At 41.2% G+C, this 23849-nt stretch overlaps 1 protein-coding gene across 4 annotated transcripts in view; it reads left to right on the forward strand.

The window, feature by feature from the left end:
- LOC114149464 (netrin receptor UNC5D-like) overlaps nucleotides 1-23849 on the forward strand; it is a 240771-nt gene that overhangs the window by 171325 nt on the left and 45597 nt on the right. For 3 of the 4 annotated variants that reach the window (XR_003596509.1, XM_028025356.1, XM_028025353.1), the window contains exons 5-9: nucleotides 13994-14174; nucleotides 14984-15151; nucleotides 17802-17966; nucleotides 18270-18302; nucleotides 22345-22530. Coding sequence is in view for 3 of the 4 variants with exons in the window: in XM_028025356.1 (XP_027881157.1) it covers nucleotides 13994-14174; nucleotides 14984-15151; nucleotides 17802-17966; nucleotides 18270-18302; nucleotides 22345-22530 (733 nt within the window). In the remaining variant the exon portion in view is untranslated. The remainder of the gene's footprint in view (nucleotides 1-13993; nucleotides 14175-14983; nucleotides 15152-17801; nucleotides 17967-18269; nucleotides 18303-22344; nucleotides 22531-23849) is intronic. The other variant, XM_028025355.1, reaches the window with a different exon arrangement.

The raw sequence follows: 23849 nt of genomic DNA on the forward strand, positions 1-23849 counted from the left end.
GAAGTACTACAACAAAAACAATGCTTGTCCTTAACAATAAATGTAGCAGGTATCTTCTACATCTCTCCGAATATGATCTGTTGTTTTCAGTTTTTTAACTAAAACACGGAAGCTGTTTTTACCCAATCCATTTTCAGATGTGTGATGTAAGATCTATAAGTAAACCGCATTAGCTCCAGTTCACACTCCAGACCAGATGGTGGTGGTATCGCACACCTTCAGTTTTTTTGAAAAGCGCCATAAAAAGAAGGAAAGCCATGAAGCCAGAGAAGATAACAGACGCTGTTCAAATTCGCCATTTTTACTCGCATAATATTGCCTTAAAAGTAGAGAGGGCCTTGATAATAGTTAGTAGTTTTGGTAAATTCAAGCTGTTGACGTCATAGTCCGAGTTAGATGACAACACAACAGGACAAGAACCGATGGAAATTAAATGTGGGTCACGAAAAGAGCCCGAAGGGACGAAGGCTGCTAACGTGTTGCTAGCTGGTGGTAAGTTTTCTTCCAAATGCTAATTATCTTCGTTTAATTATAAACAGTGCAGTAAAGATATAAACAAACTTACATTGATTTCAGAAATAATTATTTTATCAATTTTATTGTGACTTTTAAGATTATTACTATAACAATCATTCAGCTTCATGTTATAACTAAGCGCAAAATTAGTTGTTCCAAAATGTCCAAATTTAAGTTAACTAATCCTAAGTGAATTTGAAGTATACTCATGATTAATCTGACTTAAAGTATGCTCAAGTATGTTAAAATTTAACATACTTAGTATATTAATTTTTCACCACTGTAAAGAAACAATGTAATAACGTAGCTAAAAGACACAAGCTAACTTTACCAACTAGCTAAAGAGTATGTTTTATACTTTGCAGCTAGCACATGCTTTGTAAAGGTCTCCGTTTCACATGCTAAATCTGTTTGTGATACATTTCAAGTTTAAATAGATCATTTAAAAATGGCACTCAGCAGATGCTGAAGCCTCAAACAAAACTCTGCCAATTTAGCAGTTTCCATTTCTTCACCGGGTTAGACTAGACCTTACCAACTAACCACATGAATCTCTCGTATAGTTTACTGTAGTGACACACATATCACACATTTTTAAAGCTAATGTCATTTTTATGTGACATTAGCATTTTAAGCTAATCTCTCTTTCTGCCCTATTATGTGGTTACTGTGACACTCTACAAGAAATACTAAACACATACATGGCAAACCTGAGTGTAAATATGATTTAAAATAAATATGTGGTCAGAAATATTGCTTTTACAAGAAAAGCCAAAAATTACCATCTGGATGCTGTGTTAGTGCGCTATCTTCCAAAAGTTGAGTGGATGTCTGCTTAGACTAAAATTTGAGTAGTTGTGGGAGAAATATTCCTCTGGTAACTTCAGCGAAAGTGTTTTACAATCATTAGTCCCACATTAAACATCCTAGTATTCTAAACCAAGCCTCATTAATCATCACGCCTCCCATCCCAAGTCATCTGAAGTGCTTAAAATGTAATTATGAGGCGACAAACAAAACACACTGATATACAACGTAAAGATAAACCACAGGCACAAAAAATACACCTTGGATTATGGAATATGTTGCTGCCAAAGGGGTCGGGTGCACTGTGTGATGGGTGGCGGCCAAGGGAGGGGACCCTGGCGGTCCGATCCTCGGTTGCAGAAACTGGCTCTTGGGACGTGGAATGTCACCTCTCTGGTGGGGAAGGAGCCGGAGCTAGTGCGTGAGGTCGAGAGGTTCCGGCTAGAAATAGTCGGTCTCACCTTGACGCATGGCTCTGGTTCTGGAACCAGTCTCCTTGAGAGGGGCTGGACATACTTCCACTCTGGAGTTGCCCAGGGAGAGAGACGTCGGGCAGGAGTGGGCATACTTGTTGCTCCCCATCTCGGCGCCTGTACGTTGGGGTTCACCCCGGTGAACGAGAGGGTAGCATCCCTCCGCCTACGGGTGGGGGGACGGGTTCTGACTGTCGTTTGTGCTTACGGGCCGAACGACAGTTCAGATTACCCACCCTTTTTGGAGTCCTTAGAGGGGGTACTGGAGAGTGCTCCTCCTGGGGACTCCCTTGTTCTGCTGGGGGACTTCAACGCTCACGTGGGCAACGACAGTGAGACCTGGAGGGGCGTGGTTGGGAGGAACGGCCCGCCCGACCTGAACTCGAGCGGTGTTCTGTTGCTGGACTTCTGTGCTCGCCATGGATTGTCCATAACGAACACCATGTTCAAGCATAAGGGTGTCCATATGTGCACTTGGCACCAGGACACCCTAGGCCGCAGTTCGATGATCGACTTTGTCATCGTTTCATCGGATCTGCGGCCGTATGTCTTGGACACTCGGGTGAAGAGAGGTGCGGAGCTGTCCACTGACCACTACCTGGTGGTGAGTTGGCTCCGGTGGTGGGGGCGAAAGCCGGTCAGACCTGGCAGGCCCAAACGTGTTGTGAGGGTCTGCTGGGAACATCTGGCGGAATCCCCTGTGAGACGGAGCTTTAACTCCCATCTCCGGCAAAACTTCGAACACGTCCCGGGGGAGGTGGGGGACATGGAGTCTGAGTGGACCGTGTTCCGTGCCTCCATTGTCGAGGCGGCCGATCGGAGCTGTGGCCGCATGGTTGTCGGTGCCTGTCGCGGCGGCAACCCTCGAACCCGTTGGTGGACACCTTCGGTGAGGGATGCCGTCAGGCTGAAAAAGGAGTCCTATCGGGCCTTTTTGGCCTGTGGGACTCCGGAAGCAGCTGATGGGTACCGGCGGGCGAAGCGGCATGCGGCTCGGGCGGTTGCTGAGGCAAAAACTCGGGCGTGGGAGGAGTTTGGAGAGGCCATGGAGAAAGACTTCCGCACGGCTTCGAGGCGATTCTGGTCCACCATCCGGCATCTCAGGGGGGGAAAGCGGTGCAGCACAAACACTATTTATAGTGGGGATGGTGTGCTGCTGACCTCTACTCGGGACGTTGTGGGTCGGTGGGCAGAGTACTTCGAAGACCTCCTCAATCCCACCAACATGCCTTCCACTGAGGAAGCGGAGCCTGGGGACTCTGGGTTGGGCTCTCCAATCACTGGGGGCGAGGTCGCCGAGGTGGTTAAAAAGCTCCTCGGTGGCAAGGCCCCGGGGGTGGATGAGATCCGCCCGGAGTTCCTTAAGGCTCTGGATGTTGTAGGGCTGTGTTGGTTGACGCGACTCTGCAATATCGCATGGACATCGGGGGCAGTTCCCCTGGATTGGCAGACTGGGGTGGTGGTCCCCCTGTTCAAAAAGGGGGACCGGAGGGTGTGCTCCAATTATAGAGGGGTCACACTCTTAAGCCTCCCTGGCAAGGTCTATTCAGGGGTCCTGGAGAGGAGGGTCTGTCGGACAGTCGAACCTCGGATTCAGGAAGAGCAGTGTGGTTTTCGTCCTGGTCGTGGAACACTGGACCAGCTCTACACCCTCGGCAGGGTCCTGGAGGGTGCATGGGAGTTCACCCAACCAGTCTACATGTGTTTTGTGGACTTGGAGAAGGCGTTCGACCGTGTCCCTCGGGGAGCCCTGTGGGGGGTTCTCCGGGAGTATGGGGTACCGGGCCCTTTGATACGGGCTGTCAGGTCCCTGTATGACCGGTGTCAGAGTCTGGTCCGCATTGCCGGCAGTAAGTCGGGCTCGTTTCCGGTGAGAGTTGGACTACGCCAGGGCTGCCCTTTGTCACCGATTCTGTTCATCACTTTTATGGACAGAATTTCTAGGCGCAGCCAAGGTGTTGAGGGGATCCGATTTGGTGGCCTTAGGATCTCATCTCTGCTTTTTGCAGACGATGTGGTCCTTTTGGCTTCATCAGATCGTGATCTGCAGCTCTCGCTGGAGCGGTTCGCAGCCGAGTGTGAAGCGGCCGGGATGGGGATCAGTGCCTCCAAATCCGAGGCCATGGTCTTGAGCCGGAAAAGGGTAGAGTGCCTTCTCCGGGTCAGGGGGGGTGTCCTGCCCCAAGTGGAGGAGTTTAAGTATCTCGGGATCTTGTTCACGAATGGGGGAAGAAGGGAGCGGGAGATCGACAGGCGGATTGGCGCAGCGTCTACTGTCAAGCGGGCGCTGTACCGGTCCGTCGTGGTGAAGAGAGAGCTGAGCCAAAAAGCGAAGCTCTCGATTTACCGGTCGATCTACGTTCCCACCCTCATCTATGGTCATGAGCTTTGGGTCATGACCGAAAGAACGAGATCGCGGATACAAGCGGCCGAAATGGGTTTTCTCCGTAGGGTGGCTGGGCTCTCCCTTAGAGATAGGGTGAGAAGCTCAGTCATCTGGGAGGGACTCAGAGTAGAGCCGCTGCTCCTTCACATCGAGAGGAGCCAGTTGAGGTGGCTTGGGCATCTGGTCAGGATGCCTCCTGGACGCCTCCCTGGTGAGGTGTTCCGGGCACGTCCCACCGGGAGGAGGCCCCGGGGAAGACCCAGGACACGCTGGAGAGACTATGTCTCTCGGCTGGCCTGGGAATGCCTCGGGATTCCCCCGGAAGAGCTGGAAGAAGTGGCCGGGGAGAGGGAAGTCTGGGCCTCCCTTCTGAAGCTGCTACCCCCGCGACCCGACCTCGGATAAGCGGAAGAAGATGGATGGATGGATGGATGCTGTCAAATTTGGAGGCCTCATTTGTTTAATGTGATGACGTGACAGTCTTTGGTGGGTTGAGGAAAAAGTCATAGATGACTGAGGTAGAGCAGAGTGCAGACATGAGGGAGGGGAAAGGAAGAGGTGCTTAATTGAATCAGATTGTAGAAAAGTCAGCAAATTGCTTTTTAATTGCCTTCATGTTGCTTTCACCTCCCATTTAAATAATTACACATGTAGGTCATTAGAACTCCTCTATTATTTAGACTATTTTACTGTCCCACTATTCATATCCTGATTAATATACATGGAAATATGGTACCTGTAGCTGAATTATAACATCTTTTATTTTATGAAAGGCTGCTATGGGAAATTTTTTATCTTCAAAGCGTTTTGGATTGCCTATGAGTACAATTGTACAAGAGTTGTTTTAGTGCAAATTGACAGTAGCATATAAAATCATACAACTCAGATAAAAATTAGACACAACAAAAACATACAAAAGTAATTCAAATGATAAACAATACAGTTTAAGAGGCTTTTTTGTAAATGAGATCCTGGATCTCAATGAGACAATCTGTATAATTAAAGGTCAAATAAATAAAACTAATAATAAAAAAGAACATTGTCCATATACTGTAGTAGAAGTTGCTTTAAAGCTTTCATTGAGACATAATACTGAGGGACACAATATTTAAAATGTTTCTCTCTGACTTACTTCAAACTCTTGCTACAGATATGTGAATTAAAAACGGTAACCTCCTCCTGTACTTCTTTGGAGGATGAATGCTGTTAGGTACAAATTAATGCATATATGCTAATGGTTTTAATATTTTCATTGACAGTAATCAAGCAAGCATACGTCATTCTTTAAACACATATTTTCAAAGCCCCCATTTTAGTAGTCCAGCTTTACTATCCATATCCAGCCTTGAATGTTTCCTGAACTATAGGATCAGTAAATCAGTTCAATAGGTCTGGCCTAAACAAATAAAAAAAGGTAAAAGCAGCCTTTTATTCTAAATAAACTAAACTAAATATAAGAACAGATAGCGTTTTTTAAATTATCGGTTGGTTTTTAAGACCTGACAAACGCCAGATGTTGGTGTAAAGCCACACGACAAAGACAGCAAACGAACAGATTTCACCCACAAACATTCAGATGACAGGTGCTAAATCTCACAAAACCTCTTGAGGTCAAAGGTGAGTCCAGAGTAAATACAATTTTTAACGAAGGAAAACAAAACACAAAAAGACGTCTCTTATGTCCACCAGTCTTTCTGCTGCGCCATAGCAGTTGTCTTGTCTTCCATGTTTAGGATTCCCCTTTGCTTTCTGTTTGGCTACACATTGTTGCCAAGACAATCCAGCATGTTGAATATCCTCAATTTGAGGTTGGAGTAGTCAGGACATCCTACTAGGTCGCTCTTTATTCAGCATACAAAGGAGGAATATCTCATAAGATTATCTTTCAGGCATCATGTTAATATGGGCATCTTTAAGATTGTCCAAAGGGGAAGACTGTATCAAAAATCAGCTTAATTATCTTGCTGTGTGAACCAGGCTTAAGGCTTTGGGTATCCAGCAAGCCACACTGACAGCCATCACCCACCAATAGAAAGCCATGGAAAAGTGGTGAATCTTCCCGGGAGTGGTACCATTAATCCTGCTCTCCTGCAGAAAATCCTGAAGGGTGACGTCTGACTATCAGTGGTGGACTTCAGCTCAAGAACACTTGCATTATGCAGCAGGACATTGATCCAAAGCACTCAAGCAAGTCCACCTCTGAACAAAAACACAAAACTAAAGCTTCTGCAGTGGCACGATCAACACCTGCACCGCTTTAGAGATCAATCTTATCTGACTGCAGTCGCTTTGGTCATCCTTTTGTTATGACGCAGTATGGAATTTATTCTGACTTCGACTTGATGAAAATCGGTGTTTCGATCTGATCCGAGGAGATGCGGAAATTCCCCTGTGTGTTAAGATGATGCCTTTGCACGGTGCTTCAGGTGGGCCGGTTCTCTCTTTTCAACATCTTCAAAAACAGCTCGAAGCTGTTGAAAAGAAAGGCGGGGGGAGGGGGGAGAAAACCTCCTCTGTGTAGTTCATGGAGTCCCTACCCACAGTGAACTCTGTCTCGTTCGGCCGCTAATGAAGACAAAACGTTTTAGGGAAAGTCTGAGATGTACGGACATGATCGTGTTCCATCTTAATTTGACGACGGTTTTTAATGGCCAACGTCGTGACCTTGACACCTGGCTGGCAGATTCGCCCCGCGGGGCCCGGTCTGCCGGGCGAGGCGAGGTGTTGTTCAGCACCCAACCGCTGCTATCTAAGTGGAACAAATTTGCCAATTAAGCAAATCCGTTTCTGTTCCTCCCCAGGCGCGGGGCTTATCAGGCTCATTTGAGTCTGTCCTGTCCCTGCCTTCTCATCAGCGTGTGCATCTCTATCGCTTCCCCTCATCTCCCCCCAGCCACCCAGAGGGGAGACTCCAGGTTTGACACAGCATGCATATCCTGCTCTGGGATTATGCTCATCCTGTAGCGAACAAGGAATAGGAGCAGAATGAGATAGATAGATCAAAGCATAAGCATGAAACAGAAAAAAAAACTTTCCAGCTAAAAAAGAAATTGTAGATCTAGCTAAGAAAATTGAATTGCGATACTCTCAGCAATCACTGAGAAATTAGATTCAAGATTATTTGGTCAGTTTAATTAAGGAAGACAACAATTGATGTTTATTGGTTTAATTAAACTACGTCTTTCTGCTGCCGTTGTCTTCCACGTTTTATCATGGCGCTCAGATGCTTCTTACAAAAGAGAGAATCGCAATCAAACACTTTCATTATCAGTCCAAGTAGGGCTAATTATAGTTTAAATGTATTCCTCCTAATAATTATATAATTTCCTCTGACACTGACTTCATTTCAAAAATAGGACTTTTATGAGTAAGCCAGTGCTAAAAAAATATCCCTTCGGGTTCCATTGGCGCAAGCTTCCCAGATGCCTTTGGGAACACCAACCCGTCCGAAAATGTGCACGCAACCGCACAGATTTCAAACAGCCAAACATGAGAACACCACCAATAATTTTCCGAGACGCGTATCATCCTAAACAAGTCAGCAGTATTGCAAAAACAGCGAGTGAATGATCCTTAGTGAAGGGCAGATCGAAGCGGCTGTGATCACTACTTCTCTCAGACACAGCTCACGGGTTATCAATACCAACTAGATAGATTGATTAGGAGGCAGTCGCTTTAAGTCCGGGTGCAAGATTGGGGCAGATATAAAAAAAAACACATAAATGATGCATTTTACCTTCGAGGGTGGCAAGAACGCACTTGTCGCCTCGCTGCCATCATCCTTCAGGCAGACTGTGTAAACAAAACAATTACATTTCTGGGAATCTGTAAATGTCGCCACTGAATAAAGATGACTTGTGCTGCCTTGCGAAAGTATGCATACCCCTTGAGCAATTTCACAATTGGAATTTGATGTGACCGACTGACGCAAAACAGAGAATAGCTTGGTAGTGGAAAGAAAACGATGCATGGTTTTCAAATGTGATATGAAAACGTTTGACTGTGTGACATACATTTATGTTCAACCTCATGCACTGTGGTACCCTTAAATAAGTCCAGTACACTCAATACGTTCAGAATCATCTAGTTTGTAAATGTGTGGGCATAAATGCAGGTGTTGTTGTGGAAAACTTTAAAGTAGCATCATTCCACCCTTTCAGATTTCATTGTTGTTCTTTTACTTTTTAAACAAAGTAAAGCTTGGACAAATAAAGAAAATACCAATAAGTAAAAAAAAAAAAAAACACTGACAATTGTAGTTAGGACAATATGTGAGAAACCTACAAAACTACAAATTTGAGGAAGTTGCCTTAAAATTTTAGATTTTTATTTTAAATAATGAGCAGACTCTCCAAGCATGAATTGGTACAGCAAGGCCAGAACTTTAGTTTAAGCGATATCTTGGCAAAGTTTGCCCTGATCCATTACTTTTAGTGAGCTGAACAGATAGAGACCGGCAGTGAATGCCTGTATGGTGAAATGACACATGGATTATTAAGGTGGGGAAAAAAAGTTGTGCCCTGAGTTTCTTTGAATGCAGTGATGCTTCTGTCATAAAATGTGTTTCTTTACTGCTAAGGGTCAAATCCCAGCTGGACCCTAATGTCAGTAAATCTCCATTGTAACTTCCCTACTCTAGTTATAAAGAGTCTACAGACTTTCATCAGCTTGTAAATCTGGTTTAACAGCTTCAAATAACCTGGTTTCAGACATCAGCATTGGATCATTATATTTAATAAACCTGCTCCGGAAGGACAGCTCTGCAACTCTAATAAATTTAAAACACATCCACATTTCTGTAAAAAGTAACTCTCAGTTTGGAGTCTTCACATGCAGATGTCCTTGGACTTCTTCAGTTTATTTATGCCTTTAATCAAATCACAAGTTGCAATATTTATGTTTAGAGTTCGGACTTACGTTATTGTCTTTGTACAATAGATTTAATTCAGATCAGGTGTAAATGTAGAAAACAGATCTGCGACACGGTTTCCTAGCTATTTGTTTTTGCTTCATTGTCAGAAATTAGACATACATATTTTGTCAGAGGCCATCTTTAAGTCTTAAAGAAATTCCTTTGGTGGTATTATCTGCGAAATGTTTAAATGCATTAAATTCGCACAACCCAGTCGTTAAATTCAGTTCCTGTCTAGTTCAATTCCAACGTTTTACCATGAATATGCATCTTATCTGACGACAAGAACAAAAGGGTTGGAGGTTAAGCTCCAACGCCTTTTACTCCTCCATCAAGATTAATAAAATGTGGGGAAATGGTTTTTAGTTTAGCTGCTTTTTACTATAAATGGAAACACATTTCCAATTTAAACAGGAGCCTTTGGATGCTAACTTTAAGAAATAAAAGCCATACTATTATGCTTATGAAGTTGCAAATTGTTTATAGTAATATCCCATTTGATTACCTTTTCCCCTGGTACATTGTAGAAAGTTTTTTTTTATGTAGCTTGACAATAAAGAGTATAACATTCAATTAGATATATGATTCTTCCTTTAAATGTCATTTGTTGCTTGATCACTACCTGAGTAAACATATGGCCATGTTGAAAAATGCAGTTTTGGTTTCATGTCTGCTTGTTTCCGAGAACCAGTGTCGATTATGGAAATTAAAGAGCGGCTTGAGGTGGAATCTTTTTTCAGCATGATTCTAACTTGGTCAAGGCAAGAATTATTTCCACCCACTTCATCAATGAGTTTTGTTTTCCGTTATTCTTTCACACAAAATCTCCCCAGCATACATGGAAGACGTGGTTTTGCAGTTTTATTTTATTCATAGGTTCGTCGGCTGATCAGTTTTGGTGAACATGGGTGGAGGACTTAAACATTGCTTAAGAAATAAGGCTGTCTGATGGACCAATTCAACCCACCAATGTTGTTTAGTGCGTGCTGAAAGGTCCGAAGCCAAGTCCTGTAAAAAAAAAAAAAAAAGCTAAATTAAAGCCACATGATGAAAGACTTCCTCAGCCTTCAAAGGCAAAAAAAAAAGCACAAAGTTGTGACAACGTGACTCTTGATTTATCGATTTTCTGACTTCTATATTTTTTTTCTTATCAAGGGTTTTGGGAAAAAGCAAAGCAATCTCCAAGTTCAGTGGTTCTTGTTAAATTTCTCTGGCAAATGGACGCCCCCTTCCACCCACACGCCCCCCCCCCCCCTCTCCCCCTCTCCCCACCTCGCCAATGCACAAACACATGGAGCTCCCAGCGGGGGCGGAGTTTTAATCCCCAAACACACGGCCATAAATCAAACCCCACTCCTCACGCTCCGGCTCGTCCCTCTCAATGAACAGCTCATGCTAGTGGCGCATTAATAGCAATTTACAGAGCCAGTCATGCGAGGAAGGGAGCATCAACAGAGCGTCTTTTATTTTGTAATTCCTTATTACTTTCACTCGGTGCACGGACAATGAATTGGTAACGGTAGTGGATGTGACCTACCTACTACATCACTCACTCTGGGTTGTTGTCAGCAATGTGCTTCCTTTCTTACAAACTACTTATTTTGCAATTACTGCAGAATGGGCCCCATCTCGTCTTGATCAATGTCAACTATTTCTGGTATTTTCTTTCTTTTTTGTAACCGAGGTTAAAATTGACGTACACAGTGCAGCGTTAAAGTCTTTTTTCCACCCTTTCAGATTTCATTGTTGTTCTTTTACTTTTTAAAGAAAAGAAATGTTTCAGCTCTTCACGTGTACTTTGACAAGGATAGTCAGAGTAAATATAAAAAAGCAGTTTTTATGTTTTAATGTTTGGTGGAGCATTAATCATCATCAAGTCATGGTAATTTGGAGCTGAGTTTGACAATTTCACTTATTAGAGGGTGGGGGGAAAAAAACTACTCAAACCACATCTGGAAAACGTCTGGTAATTGACAAAATAAACCTGAAAATCTGGAACGTTTCATTCAAATCATTAAAATAACATTCTGCGCCATGGTTTTCCAACTACTTCCTGTTGTTGTCTTCTTCATGGTTGCGCCAGTGGCAACATCCGGTTGTTGATCATGTGACTCTGACACAAAAAGAGTTTCCATTGCAGTTTTGCAAAATAAACCAATTTTGATACCACCAAATTAAGAAATACCTCATTCTGGCTCCAAAACATTTGATCAAAAAAATTTATTTATTTTTTTTGAAATTGCTATGTCTCCAATAAGTGAATTTGTTTTCTTAATGTCAAATTGCGCAAATATTTGGCCAATGGAAAAATACTGCTACTGATAGAAAAAGAAACTCACTTCCAATTATTGCAAACGCTTAATGGCAGTTAGACAGTGCAACCTGCTAATAGGTTTAGGGGGCAATTACTTTTTCACTTAGGGTCAGCCTGGTTTAAATTGCTGTTTTTTCCTCAATAAAAGAAACTTATAAGAACTGTTAAATGTTAAATTTACTCCGAATATATTTGGATGAAATGAACAATTTGCTTAATTATCTGAAACTTGCAATAAAAACCAGCGGAATAAATTGACTTTTTCATGACACTGTCAATAAAGTTTAGAGATACATTTGAAAGTGCCATTATAAACAACTCAATAGAAGAAGATCCTTGACAACCTTGCTCAGAAATAAGAAGTGAACTGTGAAATTACCACACTAAATTAAGTAATTGGAGTTAGATGTTTATTTTGACTAAACTTTCCCCACAGTATAAAGTGTATGATACTTGGTAAGCTATGAGTTAAAGTCAATAATAAATTAGTCCAACTTTTTACTCTAGTAAATATTCCAGGCAAATATTACTAGCTTGATAAACAGTCTACATCACATTAGTAGATAAATGGATAAAACACACAAAATTCTTTTATGTGGGGGGTCATTTTAAAATCTGACGCCAGTGACACTTTCCAAAGAAGAACTGGAAAGTTGACAACAAAATTATAGAAAATTTGTGTAAAACACTCGGTGGAACATTAATCACCAACAAGTCGTGATAATTTGGAGCTGAAAGCACATTCCAATTAGTCCTTCGGAAAGAGAAAAATAAGGAGGAGGGAGAAGGTTGCACTGCTGTCAAAAAGTGAAAATTGCTCAAAATTTTAGGAATATTGCCTATCAAAGTAAACTCAATAACAACTTTTGAGATTTTGTCAATTTAGCAAGCAAAAAAAACAAAACAGGAAATTAGCAGTGAATGGCTGTAATCCCCCAAGTATTGAACCATTGCAGGCATCCTGTGGTGAAAATCGCTGCGAGTCTCAGAAACACAGCTGAACTTCAGATGCAAAAAATTCAAGTTGCAAACACACCATGCAAAGATTCAAAACACACAAAAAGTTGATCTTTTAAAGTTGACCAAGGAAGGGAAAAACTTCAAAGACTGTATCTTGAATGTGGTGTTTTAAAACTTGAAATTCTTTTGCATACTATAAAATCCTGAGCATATGGGATGAGTGTTTATCTAGATGGCACAATTAATGCCGCATGATATCCAGAGCAACATGTGCTTCCATCAAAACAGCCGTCTTTTCCTGACAGGAGCATCTTTGTCTCACCGAGAAACCTTAATCTGCATACGTTACAACGGCAGAGCTTTGTTTTCGGCTCAGCTGGTCTCTTTTTAAAGTTCTGAGTTGTCGTCCACTGAAAACATTGAAAACAAAGTACTCGACAAAGGGGGCCCTTCAAGGCCACGGAGCTCAAATCTCGAAGCAAACATCAATAGACAAAGATTTTGCTTTTAACGCTGCGGGCAGCGGGTCTCTTCACTTCTCAAAGCTTACAGAAGTGATGCAATGCAGTGGTAAACATCCCTATATCACTTATTTTTCTTTCTCTGTCAGTAGCATCATCTGACAGTCTTTTTGAGACTTTGATATCGTTGCATTCTTGCTTATATTTCATTCTCCTGAAGCATTTTCCCCGAGATGTTTTGAAGGAGCATAGTACAGTACAAGCTCTATCATTCAAAATTAGCATCTTAACATAATTAACCTTCTAAAGCATCATGTAAATTGATATAAATTGTAAAAACCGGCCTGTTTTGCATAAGCCACTGTGCTCACTTGCATCAAGTTGATGGCATAATCACAGCATCTCTGAGTGAGTTCAGGCTCTGATACGTCTGCCGAAAGTTGACAGATAAACACCATGTCATCCTTAACAGCTAAAAATGGTTCTGGGTTGTAACTCAGAGTTGTGACCCACTTTTTTGCATGTCTATTGGCACAAAAAAAAGATTTATGAAAAGTAAGGAAACTAATTTTTAAATCTTTTTTTTTTTTTTTTTTTACTATGGTCTTGTATTGCCACATTTTCAGATTAGCTGGCCTTTAACTTCCCTGTGCTTGATGGTAACATCATCATCAGTCTTTAAAAAAAAAAAGTAAGGTATAAAAAACTTGCATTATTTACTTGATAGGAATCAAAAAATTTAATAAGAATAGAAAAAAAAACTCCAAACGTAATCAAAGGTTGAAAATTTGAGTGTGAGATTATGCTGGTGCTGTGAAAACGTAATCTAATTTCCCGCTTATTTTTACACATCTTATCAGGGGTGCTGTAGTGAGTGCGACTTGGAGCCGTGTGCAGCAGCAGGAAAAAGAGCAGCGTGCTCCAAAATACTAATCAAAATCACACACTTATACAACAGTCTTCCATAATAACATATGATAAAACAAAAGGCTCTTATCTCAGCGTAATCCTCCTGAAAAGTCTCACATTAGAGAGCCCCCAGTGCTGCGGCGTTTCATCAGCTCGTGGAAAAGTTGCTAATACAGGTGGTGCACCTCCTCTCGTACTTGAAGTGCTAAAAAAAAGAGCAATCTGATTCTTTTTTCTTTCTTTATTTCTTTCTAGGTGGAATGGCTGAAAAACGAGGAATCTCTGAACGTTGGCGCCGACGGCGTGATCAGTAAAAAGGGCGACCATGAGCTGATTGTCTCGGAGGCCCGCCTCTCTGACTCCGGCAACTACACCTGTGTTGCCAGCAACATTGTGGCCAAGAGACGTAGTGCCACGGCTATGGTTGTAGTCTACGGTAAGATATGAAAGTAAAACGCAGTGCAGTAGTGTAGAATAATAAATGATTTGCAATACACGGAATGAAAGCAGTGGTAAATCAGATGTCAATCTCTTATGCTATGGTGTCAAATTGCCTCCTATAGACTGAATAGACACCACTAGAAAATGGTCCTTTTTGGACTCTTGAGTCTAGTGAGGGGCTTATTATCACTGATCAGTCGTATCGAGCATGGAGGCAGTCACAATATTTACAAGAGTCTTATTATTCATGATTGAAAAGCAGCTGCCATGAGGTCAGTGACAGATCACAGCTTATTTGTGCCTGCATTAAATACCTTTTTCAAAGCACTTTATGTAGCTACAGGCAAGCAAACAATGTTCTCGGGCTTCTAATGGGCCAATGCAGAGTGAAATCATAATGTCACGCCTGCATCGCGCTTCTTTGACTAAAGCGAAGCATTGATTAGTGTTTCCTTGCCCATTTCACCGACCTCCCGTCTCGTACTCTTATTTATTCAGCGAGAGCATTAAGCTGCAGCAGAAACGTATCTTGATTCTTTCTCACTATGGCGGCTTGCTGAAGACCATCAATTATTAAGTTCCATAATGCTAATGAAGGGCTCTGACCATTGCCAATGTTTAGTAATGGAACAATAGCGTTTGCTTCCTTCTTTTTCCTGTGACAACAAATTAGCAGATTAGTCAAACAGCTTGCATTGCGTCGGAAAGGCTGTGACTCACTCGGCGCTGCGGTCGCCAATGTTGTACATGAAACAGAAAATGTGGCGTTGACTGCTTTCCCGTTTGAATCTCGGTTGCACTCAGTGAACGGAGGCTGGTCGTCGTGGAGCGACTGGTCGGCCTGTAACGTGCGCTGCGGGCGGGGCGTGCAGAAACGATCGCGGACCTGCACCAACCCAGCGCCTCTGAACGGCGGAGCTTTCTGCGAGGGCATGTCAGTGCAGAAGAGCACGTGCAACACCGTGTGTCCAGGTGAGAGCAATGCGTGCGTTGTCGTACGCTGCAGCATGCATGGAAAAAGCTGCACTTGCATTAAATCACAGATCAGGAATATTAAAATCTTTGGGCAGGTTGGGCTGAATTGGACTGTTTGTCTTACCAGCAGCTCAGCGTTCTGCTGGGACTCCTTTGGATTCTCGCATTTATGTGGCTGCTATGCTTCTACAAAAATTACACACCTCGACTTTGTTGCTGAGCAACCTCACAAGTGGATCAGGCAACACAGCAAAAAAAAGAAAGAAAAAAGCCTCTAAATCTTAAAACTCTCTAGATCCCCATGCGATCAAGCATCTGTGTGATTCACTGGAACAAATATAATCCACAGTAGTCACGCCCTGCCGTCCTCGGTAGATCCACAAGATCAAATGTTCTCTGATATCAGTGTCAAATTTAGGCTATTGGGTTCTGACAAAAACAAGGAGGCTTTCATCAGGAGAAAGAACGTGTTAGTTTGCTTTTAGGACTCCAACGTTGACATTTGCCTGGAGTTATTTATCAGCCAACATGATTGAATTAGGCTCAGCTCTTCTGCCCAGGGACTTATGTGATCAAACAGAACCAAGAAGCAATAAGTTCCTCAACTGAAGGTTTTCGAAGAAAAGGTAAAAGTCATCAAAATTTCCTAGGTTTTAATATGCTGTTGCCATACATGCTAATGGAAGGTAGATGAGCTTAAAAGACAAGAATAAAGACAATAAATAGACACAGTAAACAGCATTTAAAGCTTTAAAGAGAGGGGTAACAGTTGATTGAAACTGCCTATGCATAGTGACAATTTGAGCTACGTTAACATGAAGGTTGAAAATATTTTTGCTTAAATGTTCCTGGTCAATCCACACTGTTACTTCTGTCTGGAGTTGCACCAAATAAGCTTTTCGCAGGTGCATCTTATTAAATTAAACTATAACTAAAAGGTTTATTTTTTTCCAAAAATATAATATAAAAAGGAAACCTGCATTACATAAATGCACTTCACATAGTGATACACTTCAACACACTTATTTTTGTTACCTTTGAGGGTGATTATTATACTAATGAAAGCCCAAAATATTTTTTCTCAGAAAATGGCAACAGTGTGTGCTCAAAAAAAACATTTGGTAGAAAGGGAATTATGAGAGGTCTGCACAGTGGTGCAGTTGGTAGAGCTGTTGCCTGGTCCTGGGTTTGATTCCCGGCCTGGGATCTTTCTGCATGGTTTGCATGTTCTCCCTGTGCATGTATGTACCTGGTTCTCTCCAGGTACTCCGGCTTCCTCCCACAGTCCAAAAACACGACAGTCAGGTTAATTGGTCTGTCTAAATTCTCCTCAGGTGTGGGTGTGTGGGTGTGTGGGTGTGTGTGTGTGTGTGTGTGTGTGTGTGTGTGTGTGTGTGTGTGTGTGTGTGTGTGTGTGTGTGTGTGTGTGTGTGTGCATGGTTGTGTGTCCTGTCTGTCTCTGGCAAACCTTCCCCTCCTGACCCCACTAGGGAAAAGGGTGTTAGAAAATGGATGGATGGAATTATGAGAAACAGGAAACAGTTTGTTTCTTTGCATTGTGAAGCAAAGAAAAACTGTAAATATTCTTTTTAAATGTGTTTATTTTTTCCATGCCTAAAAAAATTAAACAAATAAAAGTTTTAAACTTACTTACTAAGCTTAAGTTTTGGGCTGTGAGTTAAACAGCTCACAGTTTTAACATGTCCTTAAAGGCAAGGTGGCCTCAATACACTGAAAAAGGAGACCAAGTAACCCAGCATATTTAAATATGTTTATTTTAATCACAAGTCATCAAAATAAGTTTATTCTAGTTCATTTTAGTTGTTAAAGTTAAACATGCGTAAATAAGTTAAGTTTGACAAACCTCTTTATATTACTTATGACCAATTAACACAATTTATTTAAGTTGGCACTCCATTCTCCTTTTTCAGTGCAATAAAAGCAAAACAAAGAGAAGTACTATCTCACACAATATGATGGCAGTTTAAAAATCTTTGGGCAGCTTTTGGCCTGAACTTAATTGGCCTGTGTCTGAAACCGGAAGCAAATTAAAATAAAGAAACCTGGAAAACATAGACGACTGGAACAGCGGAGCAACTTCCGACTTCTACAACTAACGCTTCATCTGCTCTGCTGACGTGTTTGAATAAATCCCAAACTGTAGGATTTCAACCACTGTACGGTTTGAAGAAAACATCTATCACATTCAATAAAACTGGCTATCAGGGAAGCCAGCGCTCTCACTCTTGGGAGGAGTTCTTTCTCATGTCTGGAGACATAAAAAGGGTTCATGAGATCAGCAGGAGGAAGGGAGCTTATAGAACATTTGGAGGCGGGAAGGAGACTTGATTGGATATGGCACAAACAGAGTCTCTGTGCTCCGAGTATAGAAGACTCCGAAAGTATTTTGACAGGCCGTTGGAAGGAGCCGTTGTAAGTACCGCAGCGGTTACTTTAAAAGTGTTTCCCTTAAAGAATCAAACAACTTTTGAGAGAGTCAACTTGGAGTGGAATCTGTACTCACGAGAGGAAAAACACAGCTTTATTCTTCTGTGCGTTGCATTTGTGTTTGTTCGTCTGTTCTCTGTCAATTCCTTATGCTAATGATATGTATTTTTTTCTTTCCTGCCTGCGTTTTATCGCTCAGTCGATGGAGGCTGGGGGGAGTGGAGCGAGTGGTCTGTGTGTAGTTCCGACTGCGACAGGCAGCACGCCAGAGAGTGCACGGCTCCAGAGCCCAAACATGGAGGACGGCTCTGCGACGGCGCGGCTTCGGCAGCGGAAAACTGCACGGGCGGCCTTTGCATACAGAGTGGGTAACGTCATCTGCTTACGAAGTAAAAAAAAAAAAGGCAGTTGGGGATCATTACTGTCTGTAAGCATGATGCTTAAAGACTGTGTCATTATACATTAAATGTTTATCATCTTTGGCAGAGCAGGCTGGATCTTGATCATCATTATAATCATGCTCATTACCAACACCCTCATCCGTCTTCATTATTCATCCACTTGACTTACATTAAGCATAATGTGTTCAGGCAGGGACGCATGCACAATGAACCGACGCTCCAAACGTACTGCAAACTCTGAAATTAATTTGTTTGTCTGCCTGCAGATCGGAAGTTGCTCCATGACGCAAAGCCACAGGGTGAGTTTTTCCCTCATGTCATCCAAACTTTCAAATAAATTTTAAACTTCTAACGTCAACTCCACTCACTGACAAAAAATGTATCTGACAGATTAGAGTATTTTGATCTGCTGTTAATGGATTACTGTCTGAAATTGGTTAAAATTCTACCTACAAAATGATCTATACATTTAGGTATTTGAAATAAAAATAAGGCATACCTCTGACCACTAACTGGTCAGGAAGTTTGATTTCCAATATGCAAATATCCATTGACCAGCATTAAGCCTTTTTATGACCAGAGGTTAATCTGCGACAATAGTCTAAAAGGGCTTAAATAAATATCTCAGCGTGTTAATGTAGTTAAATCCACACCACAAACACACACTTGTATGGAGTAAGCGCATCCTTTTAACTGATTCATTTAGAGTCTAAAATCATTGACCGAAGTTAACATTGTATTAGACTAAAAAAAGTATTAAGACTACTGCTGGTGGTAATTGGATTGCTTTCATTGGTCCTCAGAGGAAATTTAGGAATCACTTATTCACAGAAACGGCCAATTAACTGGAATATACAGCTAATAAAGCAAATCGGCCAAAGAAAGATTAGTTCAAACAGATTGAGCTTTAGAAAATAGATCTAGAAGAGTGTTTTAAAAAAAGTTCCTGTTTCTGCTTATGTTCTGTTTACTTCTGATGTCAGAACCTGAATCAAGAAATAATATATATACAAAGTTTCAACAACTTCAGGATGCAATAAAAAAAAATTGTCACATTTGCCAGTTTTTTTTCCTGAATTGCCAACAACCCCTAGCATCACAAGCTAATAGTAATTTGTTTTTCTGCATTCACATTCTAGTGAGGGATAAAGTAACCAATTTCCTTACGTGTGAAGACTTATTATAATACAGACTGCCAGAAGTGCAAATACAACTCTCATTACTACTTTCTCTGTATTTATAACTCAGGACAATGATTGTAAATTTTGAGGTTAGGGTTGTTCAGAAATGTTTGCTTTTCTCTCTGCTGTAAAAGTTCTAGTTCAAATCTGACCCAAAACTTGGTCCACAGAAAAGTCTGCGTGAATTTTATTGACAATAATCAAAATCTAAGATTTGATCAGCAGTTTCACACGAGGATTGGCGTTCAGATCAGACTCTGTGAAGGAGATAGGTTGATCTGAACAGGAATTAATGCACAATTAGGAAATGGTGAGTTACCAGGTAGACTGGGGCCTCCAAATCGATCCTCCTCAGAGTCTTGGACCTCCATCGACTTGAATCCTCTGTGAATTGACAATAGAGGATTGGAGATTGTTCTTTTATCGGGGAATGTTTCGCCCGCAGGACTTTAGAGAGGAGCATCCTTTTTACAGTGGAAATCATGGCAGGAAAAGGGAAATCTTGACGCCCCTAGAGGAACTTTTTGTTCTTTTTTTTTTCAGTACAACTATACAAACAGTAGCACTGTTTGGACATTTCTCATCATAATATTCCAAAACCATAAGTTTTAAACATATTTTCCATGTTGATTTCAATTGTTTTAAATGCTGCATTTAGTAGTTATGTGTAGGTATTTTGTATAGTCAATACATTCTTAAAAAAAACAGACAACCATTCATAACGTCTTTTGACGTGTGCTTTAGGATAATGTGAAACAACACTGCACACTAAATGCTAAGGTGGAGCTATTTTTTTTCTTGCCCCAAATGCAAGACATAATTTTTTCTTCTTTTTTTTTTTTTTACAATTTTGCTAAGCTATAGTCATCCATTAATGTATTCAACAGACTCAACATTGGATCCCTGCCATACTGCTTCTTGATCCTACTTGGATTACTATGAGCAGCAGTTTTAGTTGGCTGGGAAATTACTGTCATCAGGACTTCTTTTTGGATCATATGTAATCATTAATAAGACTTAATCCAGTTTTACCCATTGTCATCAGTCTTTGCTCTTAATCCTAAATTTCCAAGGGGTGCAATGTCCCAGTTGTTTCTGAGTCATAGGCGGAGGACGAAGGGTTCATGGATTACTTGGGGGGGTTTTTTGTGCGACACTCGACAAATGAAGAGGTAGAAGCTGAGCTTGCACATCCGTTCACAAATGCACTTAGTCTTTTATTATTTCCTTATATAAGATATTTTAATGAATCAATAAGCACTGCACTCTCTAGTCTTGATATTTTTTTCTTCTCAATAATATCAAAAAGAAATAACAAATGCTGGAATTTGCTGCAGTATTGATAATCATTTATACAATACATTTAGAAATATTAAGTCACATATCTTTTTGTTTTCCCACAAGGAATCAATAACAGCTTGTTAAGCTTGCTTCTAGCAGAGGAGCATCCTATGTCCCAGTGCAATCTATCTGAATTTAGCACCTATATTGTTTTATACTATGAGTTGAGGTTTAGGTCCCATCAACAAGACCAGTTTCCATTGGATAACAATGAGAATTTTTAAAAATTGAGAACATGTGATTTTTTTGTGTTTTGTGCTTCAGTAAGCATCATGGACCTAACATCCTCTACCGTGCTCACATCAAGAAGAAAAATAATGCAACCAATGTCATACTTTTACAGTGATCATTTATGATGTTAGATTAAATAAAAGTCACCTTGTAATAACAAGGTGACTTTGTTATTACTTCCAACGAGGGCAAATTATGATTTACTGATGAAACATATAAAATAGATTACTTTTCACTGCCTTAGTGAAGTTTCATCCAGTAATATATTGATGCAAAGATAAGGATACTAGGATGTTTCAGCTATAAAATAATACAAAAGGAAAAATATAGTTGTCAGTGATGTATGAACATTCACCTGAATGTGGAACCAGGTGTGTTTCAAGTGTTTTAAGTTGGTGCTTTTTCTTAATAATGGTGCCTCAGCCTGATTGTTAAAACATAGCATACACCCCACAATTGTGGCAATGTAAAGAATATAGACCAAAAAATAAAATATAGCCCTACATTAGTTTAACAAATAAATCCCTTTAATACATGTGAGTCTGGAAACTAACTCCAAGTGGAATCCCCACATTTTAAATTGAGACAATTCATTGATATTCTGATCTTTCTGACATTTATTTGCCTTGTAGGATAGATAACTAAGCAGGCTGCTGTTAAAAGCAGCATTTAAAGCATCTTGTGTCAATACGTAGCTCCCCTTTAATAAATCTCTTAATTTTGACTTCATCCAGTTTGGTGTGCCAGGTCACACCTGTCGGTGGAAATCTACTGCAAAGTCACTGGTTTATGCTTAATTGCTGTTTAGGGAAATGAGGAATTTGCTGCAGTGTCATTTTGATCCATACGGAGCCAGAAGCTCGTGTTCTCCTTACTTGTCCTTTAACAACAATCAGTATTTCCATTTATCACCAACGGTAAGAAAAATGCATTCAGGCTTCCGTAACTTTCCTGAGCCCTCAATTAACCTGCCACTGTAGCTGCTAATACCGCTTTGCATATTTTGTCAATTTTCTTCCCTTTGAGCTTCAGGCTACTTAGAGGATTTCTCAGCATGTCCTGTTTTTAGCAAAGATCTCATTATCTTTCAAGAACAAGCTAGCAGCTTCTGTTTTCCTCTCGCTCTTTTTCTTTGTGGAGTTGGACACCGCAATACTGGCGGGAGCAGATAGAGCGTAATCGTCGCCGATGAGCTAATTTAATGAATTGGTTTTGTCACATTATCCCAGTGGAAAGCAGAGAGCCTCCACCACCAGAGCCAAGCGGTGTTTGAAATGACAGTCAGGTGTTGGGTTGATTATAATCGCCTTCCTTCCGAGGTTCCTCATTAGTAGTCTTAACTCTGCAGAAAGGAACAATAAAATTGTGCATCAGGAGGCAGGCAATGGAAAGAAAACAAAAAGGCTCTCATGTAGTTTGGAACAGAGGTAGATTTGCCTCCCACCGACTTCCACAACTTTAATATTCTTTAGCAACACGGATTCTTGGGCTTCTAAGGGAAGAAGCTGCTTCTTGCGTCTTAATTAGACACAATAGCATTTCCCAGACTGTGACAGAAAGTCTAACTTTTCCCTTCTAACCTTCGAAGGAGTGGAAAGAACCAGTGATGTGGCCCTGTACTCAGGCTTGGCTGCGGGAGTGGTGACCGTGGTGCTGCTGATCGTCGCCGTCACTCTGTATCGGCGGAGCCAAAGTGAGTACGGGGTCGATGTCATCGACTCCTCTGCCCTCACTGGGGGCTTCCAGTCTTTCAGCTTCAAGACGTCTCGTCAAGGTAAGCCAGTGACCGAGTCTCACAGGGATAAGTCAGCTCAAACTAAACCTTCACCTACGAGACTTCCACTGTCGGATGCAAAAAAAAATTTCCAGTTTTGTTTTAGATTTTACCTGCTAATTCCAACTTGCTTTCCAAAAACTAGACACGCAAACTTCTGAGTGTGAACTAGTCTACATGATATATGCCAAAATAACTTTAAAACCTGTTAGATGTTTTTATAGCCACTTAAAATAAGCAGAGATTCAAAACCTTAGGTTTTGAATGATGTCTTGGTAGTTTTAGTCATGCTCCCCCGTTCATCTTCTCAAGGATGATCAGCCACCTAAAATTACTTCAATGCCACATCGATTATTCACTGAGATTGGAACGCTGAATAACATATAAAGCCTAGCAGTCCTCACCAACAAGGACATTCGTTAGGGTCATTGTTAATGATTCAATTGGACAAAAATGGCAACTATGGGAGACCAAAACAGCTACCGACAAAACAGGATAAAAATATCCATCTGATTGACGAGACAAAAATGTTAGTTTTTGAAACACATGCATCCTGCTACTAACAAAGAATTTCAGACAAAAAACATCATGGGTACTACGCTGGTCAACTGGTTCTGGTCTAGTTAACCACAACCTGGACAACTTGTGCAGTAATTGATGGAACCAAACATTTATTTACTTATCAGAAATCCTGCTGTTGAACATCTGGATGTCATTTTTTTAAGCTCAAACCTTCCTAAATAATGCAGCAGGACTAAGATGAGAAGCAAAAAAAAACTGTCTAGAGGGGCCTAGTCAAGATGCTCTAAAATTTGATGAAAAGGCCAAGGTATGTTTGAACAGCTGTCAGTATGGCTGATTCTGCCTAACTCCTCCATAGATATGCACAAAACTTATCGCCAGTTGTCACAAATTTTTGATGTCACCATTTGCCACCAAGGGGGAAACCGAGCTGTTAAATTTAGGGTCAATTATTTTTTACATACGGCCAGGTCGGTGTGGGCCACTTCATTGGAAAAAATGCTCTTTACACAGATCATCTTTATCTTATGCTAAACTTTGACAATAGATGCTTTTCTATTGATCATGAAATTGCACATTTTTACATTTCAAAAATAAATTTGCTTAATGGGAACCATGCATTTACAGAAATAATGTAAAAGTGGATGTTGCCACTGACCTAAACCACGAAGAAGATGACAGGGAGTAGATTAAGGATGATGTTTTTTAATGACCTAATGCATGAACACCTTTTTCACATGTGATTTTAATTTTGTTTCTCATTTGATGGAAACACCTTAATTATGAAATAGAGATTT

The sequence above is a fragment of the Xiphophorus couchianus genome, chromosome 8 (assembly GCF_001444195.1).
Source record: "Xiphophorus couchianus chromosome 8, X_couchianus-1.0, whole genome shotgun sequence".
Lineage (NCBI taxonomy): Eukaryota > Metazoa > Chordata > Actinopteri > Cyprinodontiformes > Poeciliidae > Xiphophorus > Xiphophorus couchianus.